Source organism: Malaclemys terrapin, chromosome 24 (genome assembly GCF_027887155.1).
Source record: "Malaclemys terrapin pileata isolate rMalTer1 chromosome 24, rMalTer1.hap1, whole genome shotgun sequence".
In the NCBI taxonomy this organism is placed as follows: domain Eukaryota; kingdom Metazoa; phylum Chordata; order Testudines; family Emydidae; genus Malaclemys; species Malaclemys terrapin.
This window is the reverse complement of record NC_071528.1, coordinates 4,859,599-4,867,888: the sequence shown is the minus strand read 5'-3', so window position 1 is coordinate 4,867,888 and position 8,290 is coordinate 4,859,599. Positions and strand designations below refer to the sequence as shown.

Genomic DNA, 8,290 nt, shown 5'->3' with positions numbered 1-8,290 from the left:
GTGGGGCTGCTGGCTGGGGGCTCAGGCCCAGTGGGTGAGGCAGTGGGAGCCCCGCGTGCGGGGCTGCTAGCCAGGGGCTCAGGCCCAGCGGGTGAGGCAGCGGGAACCCCGGCCGCGGGGCTGCTGGCTGGGGGCTAAGGCCCAGCGGAGGCAGAGGCACCCCCGGTCCAGTGCTGAAAAGAGGCAGGTCGAGGCCAGACGTTCCACCATTCCATTTATTCCCCGCAAGCCCTTCCCAGCCCCAGTACAAGTGAACGGCTGTACCCGACAGGCCCCCACAGGCTCCGTCTGCAGCAAGACGGCCCCATCCGCGCGGAGAGACTAGCCCAGCTCTGCCTTTCGCATTGCGCCCTGCCCGCTGCGAGAGCTCCCCCTACTCCAGCCCCATTGGATCCCATTCCTGTTGGGAACTCGCTGGCACACGGCTACAAAGCTCCCACCTCCAGCCCCTACACCCCTGCCCTCCGATGTGCCCACAGTGCTACAGGCCGGCTGTGACCCGCGGGGAGGGAGACCCCAGAGCAGTGTCACCAGAGCCCCCCCACTCCTCTGCCCACTGGCCAGCGCTCAGAGAAGGCAGCTGTGGCCAGGGTTTGTGTTGCCCTGGGAGGTCTGCTCCCTGGCTGGCACCGGAGGGGAGCTCTGGGGCAATGCGGCTTCCCTCTCTGCCATGACCCGGGCAAGAGGGAAATCGAAGGGCAGATTTTCAGAGCGGGCACCCAGCTTCACTGCACAGCAGCCACCCCCGGACAGCACGCATCACTGGGAGTACAAAGCCAGTGCAAAGACCGGGGACAGGTTGAAAACCCAGGTGCTCTCCGGCTGTCTGAGCCCCACCCCTGGGACAGAGGCTCTCCCAACGGTGCTGTGGGCGAACGGGCAGAGGCTTTGGCTGGTGTTTGCTCCTGGTGCGAGGCGCAGGCTCCGCCGGGCTGCTGCAGCCCCCGCCACGAGGCACCACCCGGCCGCGTTGAGCAGCGCGTCGCCTCCTGAAACGCCTGCCCACGGTGCTGCACAGCACAGGGCTTTGCCCAACGCATTAGGCCCCGCAGCAGCAGTGAAGCTGGAGCACAGACGTGGACAAGAGAGCCTCTGTGGGCACAGCCCGAGCCGCTAAGTGACAGAACCTTGTGCCCACCCACAGCCCGTGACTAGAGAGACGAGCCCTGCTCTCCCGACGGGCTGACCCTGGATCCCCGGCAGGCTCCCCCACGGAGAGCTGCTGGGTCACGATCCAGCAGTTCAGCCTGTTTGAAACCTCTGCCCTGGGACCCCAGCACGGAGCCTGACCCCCAACCTCACAGGGGCTGGCCCATCCCGGGGACTCAAAGAAACAAGCCAGCGCTAGAGGCGTGCTGCCACCCCCACGGGACACAGAGCGCACAGGACTATGCAGATCCGGCTTCCCACCCACTCAGCCCTGGTGCAAGCAGTCGTGCAGGGGTGAATCCGGCCTCGGCTCCCCTGCCTTGGGGCTGCCTCCGGCAGCCACCCAGCTCCCCGCAGAGGCCGGGGCAGGCTCCCTGCTCAGCCTGAGGCCTGCAGCTTGCTCAGCCCGTCGGCATACTGGAATTCGGGGCCGTTGGCGTAGTCGTACATGTCCAGGGCCACCTCGCAGCTCTCCCTCACCACCCGCTCCCCATCCTGGGCGAACGCCCGCAGCGTCTCCAGGCAGGACTCCTTGGCGATGGAGCCCAGCGCCTCCGCACACTCGTGCCGCACCATGGGGTTCTCCGCCACGCTCTCCAGTGCCGCCGTCAGCTGGGGCACGCAGGCCTCGTGCTGCATCTGGCCTAGGACGAAGCCAATCTCATGGCGGAAGAGGGCGCTGCTGCACACCAGACCTGGGGGGAGCAGGGGGAGAGAAGGGTTGGAGCAGGCAGAGCGAGGAGGTGACCCTAAGCACTCTGTGTTGTTGGGCCACAGATCTGAAGGGAGGGACCCCCACTACTCTGCTGTGACTGCTCTTGGGCCGGCTGGGAGCAAGTTGCTGGGGGCTCAGACGCTCGGGGGTTTAATAGCAGCAGGTGCAGCCTGGGGGAATGAGTGGGGTCAGCCAGGGTCCGCCTGCACCCGACCCACCAGACGCCCTGTCGGCCACGGAGACTCAGCGGCCCCGTAAGGGTCCCTCCGGGCAGGGCTGAGGCACCAGGGCTAGCGGTGGGATGAGGCGCTTGCCCTGCTCCGTAGCTGTCTGCCCGACACAGGCCTGGGCCCTCTGCACTGAGCAGCACCCATCCAGCAGGGAGGCAGAGGACCCTATGGGGGCAGGGAAAGTGACTGTCAGCCCTGACGGACTTTGCAGTGGGGCTGGATTTCGCTCCAGAAGGGCCCACACAGCTCTGCTCATCCCTAACTGGGTCAGACCTGCCTGGGGGCCAGAACCGGCCTGGCCCCATGGGGTTCTCAGGCTCCGCGGGTCGGTCCCTCCCAAGGGGCTGGATCTGCAGAACCACCCACAGCACTGGAGCCATTGCTCGCCCGCAGCAGGACTGGGGTGACCGGCCCCCTCTGGTGGGGGCAGCGGGATGCCCAGAGAGCGCAAATGGAAACGCTCTGAATGTCTCCAATTGCACCTCCCCCCTCCCACTCCGGGACAGGGGCTGGTCCGGGGGCTCCGTGCTCAGCTGGGGGGACCCTCCCCCTAGAACAGTGGTTTTCAGTATGGACCGCCCCAACACGGGAAGGGCATGGGGTCCCCACACACACACTGGGAGCCCCTGCTCTGGCCTGCCCCAGGGAATTCTCATGCCCATCAGAGGGGGCAGAGCACGAGCGGCTGGTCCCCTTTCAGGGAGCCGAGATTCCAGGCGATTCCTGGGGAGGGGGTGGGGGCCTAGGGCAGAGGCTCTGCTGTCTGCCCGCCCCCTGCTCTGCGGCTCTGGATTCCAGCGGCACAGGGCCAGCCCGTTGCCATGGAGGATCCTGAACTCGGGCATGACGCCCCGGAGGGTTCCTGGAGGGGGCGGGGGGGACGACACATGCTGTGGGCTCTCGCACCCAGCAGGCATGGGATGGGGCATGCAAGGGGCAAAGGCTCCAGTGGAGCCACGTCCCGGGGGTAAGTGGATGACAAAACATGGGGGGGGACACAGGGGGCCATGTCGTCCCATCCCTGGCCCAGGCTGGGGAGGAGGGTGCTGCTGAAACCGTGCCCTGTGCCCAGGTAGGTGAGGCACGCCCTAGGGTGACCCCTGGTGGAGGGTGCTGGGAATAGCAGGGATACAACCCAGCCGGGGAGCCCAGCTGCTCAGACAGGGATGGGTCCCAGGGACAGCACAGCAGTGGGGCCCCCCACTGGGGATCTCTGGACTCAGCTTGGGCCAGGGGAGAGGGCGAGGAGAAGCCACAGCATCGGCCATCCAGGGCTCTCTCACCATCAGCCAGCGCCAGCGCCGCGGCCTCGCCCCCCACGTTCCTCAGGGCGAACATGGCGCGGTACCGATCGAACAGCGGGCGCGACTCATCCAGCAGGGTCTCCCGCAGCTTGGCGACGTCCTTCTCCTCGTCAGGGGGAGCCGGGTCCACAGACAGGTAGGGGCCGGCGCCAGGTGCTTCCTTGTTCTTCTGCAGCCATTCGAGCCTCTTGACCGCCAGCTGGCAGGTCTCGGCTACCTGCAGCAGAACGGGACAGAGACACCTTCACTGGGATCCCTTGGGGACAGCAGAGTCCCACCAGCCAGGCAGCAGCGTCTAGTGGTCAGAACATGGGACTGGGAGTCCAGTTCTGCCACCGACGCACTGCAACACCACCAAGTCATGTCCACCTCTGCGACTCAGTTTCCCCATTGGCCCAACAGGGCTCGTACCCAGTTCTGTCACGCCTCACCCGAAAGGAGCGATGGACCGGCCAATAGTCAGACATGCAGCTCTGACATTCCACTTCTCGGGGTCCGGCTGTCCAGTGAGGTTTACAAGGGCAGGAAACTTTCTGTGCAGGGTGACTGGGCCTTCTGGAGTATAAATAACCCCCTTACTGGGACCAGTTCAGTTCCTGGTCAGCAGGAATCCCAATGGCAGCAGGTATCAAATGGGGCTGCATAGACTGACTTCCCCAGACAGGGGGCAGCATGGGGAAAAGTGGCACTGCCAGCAGGACTAGGGCTGTTATCTGCATGAGAAAAAACTCACAGACAAGAGGTGTGTCCGCCCATCAGCATAATACCCCCAACGACTGCCCTACTCACTGCCACCTGGGGACCCCTGCATCAGTGCCAGGGTTACAGCAGATCCTGCAGGTCCCAGCGGAGATCAGGCTCCCGCTGGGCCAGGCGCTGACCAGACAAATAGGAAGAGAGACTCGTCTCAACAGACCAACCTGGGAGGGGAAACTGAGGCACGGAGCAGGGAAAGGATTTACCCAAGTCGCTCAGCAGATGAGTGGCAGGGTTGGGAATAGAGCCCAGATCTCTGCAGTCCCAGTGCGGAGCTCTGCCCACTGGCCCAGGCTGCCGGGCGGTATGATCAGTGCTGATGGCTGCCCCTGGCAGGGGAACGCAGGGAAAGCTTTACCTCGATCACCGGGTCTTCCGAATAACGTCTCAGAACATCCAGCACCTGGGGGCTCCCGATCGCTCCCAAAGCTTCCCCTGGAACACAGACCGAAGGCACCGGTGCCAGTGAACAAATTGGAAGCTCCCATACTGCTGCCGTCACCTTTAATGAGGCCTAGCCCCTCCCCTGGGGCCAGGGGGACACAGCCCTGCCACACGCCTGGCTGCAACAGCCGAGCTACGGGAAGCGGGAGGGAAATGCAGCAAGTGGCACCGGGGCAGAGGGCAGGGACGAGCTGGCATTTTGCGGGGACAGGAAGCAGCTTCGGCCTGGCGTTGAGGAGACATCCGCAACATCACACCCCAGTGAGCTTGGATTCACTGTACACGCAGCACCACGTGGGGTCTGCTCCAGCAGCCCGGGAGCTCCGTTGGGGGGCTGTAGAGAGGAGTTAGGAGCCGCCTTGCTCCTCACATCGCCAGCCACTGCTCGGGGGGAGCCAGCAATGTGGAGTGGAGCACTGGCTCTGCCCCCTGAGGTGCCAGCCAGCACAGAGCTGGAAATAAGACACACCAGGAAAAGGTTGGCACATGTGCCTGCCCCCCAGGAACAAGCTACAATTCCATCCATCCCTGCCCTGCCCGGCTACGTCAGCCCCTGGCACGGGCTGGACTAGCAAGGGCCTCTGTGCCAGAGGGACCAGGACAGACCCCCGCTCAAGCACTGAGCTCTCGTACCTGCTTCATGGCGCACCATGGGCTCCTGGCTGGTGTCCTGCAGTACCCGGACCAGGCAGGGGATGGCACGCTCATCCTGCATCTGCCCCAGGCAGTACGCCAGCTCGTGTTTCAGAAGGGCAGACTCATCCCCGAACGCCTGGCTGATCCAGTCGATGGCGGCATGGCCGCCCACGTTGCGCAGGGTGAAGAGGGCTCGGAAACGAGCCTTCAGGGGCTGCATTGTGTCCACCAGCGTCCGGCCGATGGCCTCGACTTCCTCCTCAGTCACCATGGCGCCTGGGTGGAGAGAGCCGGGGGTCTCCAGCTAGAGGCAGCTTCTCTTACTCTAAAGCCAGCAGCTCCCACAAACCAGGCACCGCAAAGAACCTGGGCATGAGAAAGAGAGGTCAGGTCTCCGATACGCCGAGGTAGCTCCAACTCCACAGTCACGTTTTAACACACTCACTAACAGGATTGAAAATTCTGGTGTGGACAGGACACAACCGCTTGTTGCTAGTCATGTTTAACCCTAGTTTGTGTCCGGGGGCCTTTCTGTAGCATCCTCTGCAATTTACAGTCACGTTAGTTAACATGTGTTAAAGCCCAACCACAAATTCAAGAGCAGACCTAGGCCGTTTGGAGACACCTGACAGCAGGTGCCAGTCTGGGAGCTAAGGTAGAAAGCAAAGGTGTAGACCCGCAGCAAGTATAAATACAAGGTAGCTGTGGTCTTCATCTCCACATGCGAGAGTCACAGTTTGGTTCATGGGGAGGCATGCAGGGAAATCAGAAGGGGAACTTATTACACAGCTCGGGTGAGAGAGATTTTTTTCATACCCAGGCAGAGCACCAGGCACGGCTCAGCACTGCTCCAGCCACAACCACAAGGGCTCAGGATTACACGGACTCTTGGGCCTCGTCTTCCCTACCAACGACCCATTTTTAAAAACGTGGCCTCTGCTGGCGACAGGGGGCCAGAATTTCCAAAGAAGTCAGGGCCAGTTATTCTAGCGCTCCCTGTCCATCTCTGGAGCTCGATTTTCACCTCCCATTTAGGCCCCCAGCATGTGGAGCCCTTTAGAGAGCCTGGCCCTGAGTGTCCACACTCGAATTTACAATCCTGCTAGCGAGTGTGTTAAACACGACTGAAAAGGGAAGCGCACACGTAGCCATTAGTGCTGGCCTGGACCGAGCAGTCCGAGGGCCTGCGTGGGAAGCCCCTGGAGAGGAAAGATGCTCTCTGTATCTGTGAATGCCGCCTTGCCCCCTACGGCACCTTTCACCCAAACATCTCAAAGCGCTTTACAACCGCTCAGCCTCCCACCCGCCTTATTAGCGCCCTCCCCAGGGCAAAGAGCTGAGCCCCTTGTAGCCCAGCTAGGGAGCTGATGCCTTTACTCCGGGGGTCACTGGCTCAATTCCCAGGTGGTGGGTAAGCCAAGATACAGGCTGGGCTGTCCCCGTGGCCTGCTTTGGGATTCGGGTAGCAGCAGGAGCCCAATGAAAGCCCCCCAATGTTCACCAGCAAACAGTCCGTGCCCTCTCCTCGCTTTTCCCACCCCAGGAAGGGGACAACGCCTCTGTGGGGAAGGAGGTTCACTGCCCAAGGGCTTACAGCTGTAGCCCAGCCCTTACTGCCCCTTGCAGAAGTTGGGGAGCTCCTGCCCGGCATCGCATCCCCCGGGGGATGGGACACTGGGGTGGGGCCACATGCTGGGTCCAGGCAGGAACCTGTTTCCCCCCCGTGTTCCCTGCAGGGCCAGGAACCAGCTCACGCACAAACACGAAACACCGATAGCTCGGGCCAAGCGCACACGTGGGAAGCTCCTGGCGTTCACTGGCAATCAAGCGGGTCGGGGGGGGGGGGGGACCCTCAGCCTGGCCCTGCCGCTCACAGGTCCCAACGCCGGACACTAGCGCGGCCCAGCCCCCGTCCCGGCTGCCCCACGGGCCGGGGACCGAACCAGCCACCTCCGGAGCTAAATGCACCGAGGGGCGCCTCGCTCCTCCCCGCGCCCCGCTCCCGGCCCCGCCATGCAGCCGCCTCTGGGGTGGAGCCGGCCCCGCAGCGGCGCGGAACTAGGGCGCCGGGCAGGCTCAGGTCCCCGCAGGGCGCCGCCGGGCCCGACCCCGCACTCACCCGCCGGCTCAGGGCGCAGCCATCGCTCCACGGCCCCGCCCCCACCGCGCGACGGGCCCCGCCCGGGCGGATCGTACCACTCCCGACTCGTGCGGGGGGAGCCGCCTCTTCCCAGCAGCGCCCCGGGCGGCGCTTTGCAGGAGGCGGCCCTGACCCCCGGGACACCGGCTGCGGGGGGGCGGCCCAGCTCCCCGCCTCCCTCCCCCCGCCGCTGCAGTGGAGGAGCCGGGCGGCCGCACGTGGCCTGCGTGCGGAGCAGGCTCCAGCCTGCCCGGACCATGAGACTGGCGGGGACCGAGGTCGGGGGGTCCTGAGCCCCGGCCAGTCACGCCTGGTACAGAGAGCAGCTGGGCTCTCCACTCCCTGGGACTGGGGGGCCACCCGCCTGGGCTCGGCCAGCTGATCCCAGGACTCCAGGAGCTGGAGATGTCCGAGGGGCCCCCAGTATCCCGGGCAAGTCCCTGGAGCTGGCAACGCCGAAAGAGGAAATTCAGCTTTAAACGCACGCAGAAAACAACGTGGGTCTCCCTGCCAGCTGCGGGGGGTCGCTCTTATCATGGGGGGACTGTCACTCCATCCCTCCCCAACCCCTCCCTTAGCCCTGCTCCTGCACCCCAGTCTCCTTTACCCGCCCTCTCTGCACCTTCATATCCCACTGCATCCCTATATCCCTCACATTCCCCCTGCACCCCTGTATGTTTGTGTCCCCCTTGCACTCTCATATCCCACTGCACCCTCACATTCCCCCTGCACCCCTGTATGTGTCCCCCTTGCACTCTCATATCCCCCTGCACCCTCACATTCCCTTCTGCACTCACATTCCCTCCGCACCCTCATATTCCCCCCCTTCAACCCCATATCCCCCTGCACCCTCATATCCCACTGCACCCTCACATTCCCTTCTGCCTTCAGCAATCTCCTGTCATCACCCCCCGCT

The 8,290-nt window shown here is 64.0% G+C and overlaps 1 protein-coding gene across 4 annotated transcripts; it reads right to left on the bottom strand.

Moving 5' to 3' along the window:
* Nucleotides 1-207: 207 nt before the first annotated feature.
* DOHH (deoxyhypusine hydroxylase) lies at nt 208-7,396 on the bottom strand. 4 transcript variants are annotated; one of them, XM_054013473.1, is made up of 5 exons: nt 7,354-7,396; nt 5,232-5,600; nt 4,513-4,589; nt 3,378-3,615; nt 208-1,844 (listed from the first exon to the last, which is right to left on the bottom strand). In XM_054013473.1, the coding sequence occupies exons 2-5, from the start codon at nt 5,503-5,505 to the stop codon at nt 1,528-1,530; spliced, it is 906 nt and encodes a 301-aa protein (XP_053869448.1). In that variant the 5' UTR covers nt 5,506-5,600; nt 7,354-7,396; the 3' UTR covers nt 208-1,527. The 4 variants fall into 4 exon arrangements, with proteins under 4 accessions (XP_053869448.1, XP_053869451.1, XP_053869449.1 ...); XM_054013476.1 differs by lacking the exon at nt 7,354-7,396 and adding an exon at nt 7,109-7,227; XM_054013474.1 differs by lacking the exon at nt 7,354-7,396 and adding an exon at nt 6,993-7,072.
* Nucleotides 7,397-8,290: the final 894 nt, after the last annotated feature.

Excerpts from the sequence above, each read along its gene's own strand:
- DOHH (XM_054013473.1), bottom strand. The coding sequence starts at position 5,505 with ATGGTGACTGAGGAGGAAGTCGAGGCCATCGGCCGGACGCTGGTGGAC. Across the intron at positions 4,590-5,231 it reads CATGGTGCGCCATGAAGCAG|GGGAAGCTTTGGGAGCGATC; the intron begins GTACGAGAGCTC and ends TCTGTGTTCCAG. Across the intron at positions 1,845-3,377 it reads GGCGCTGGCGCTGGCTGATG|GTCTGGTGTGCAGCAGCGCC; the intron begins GTGAGAGAGCCC and ends TGCTCCCCCCAG.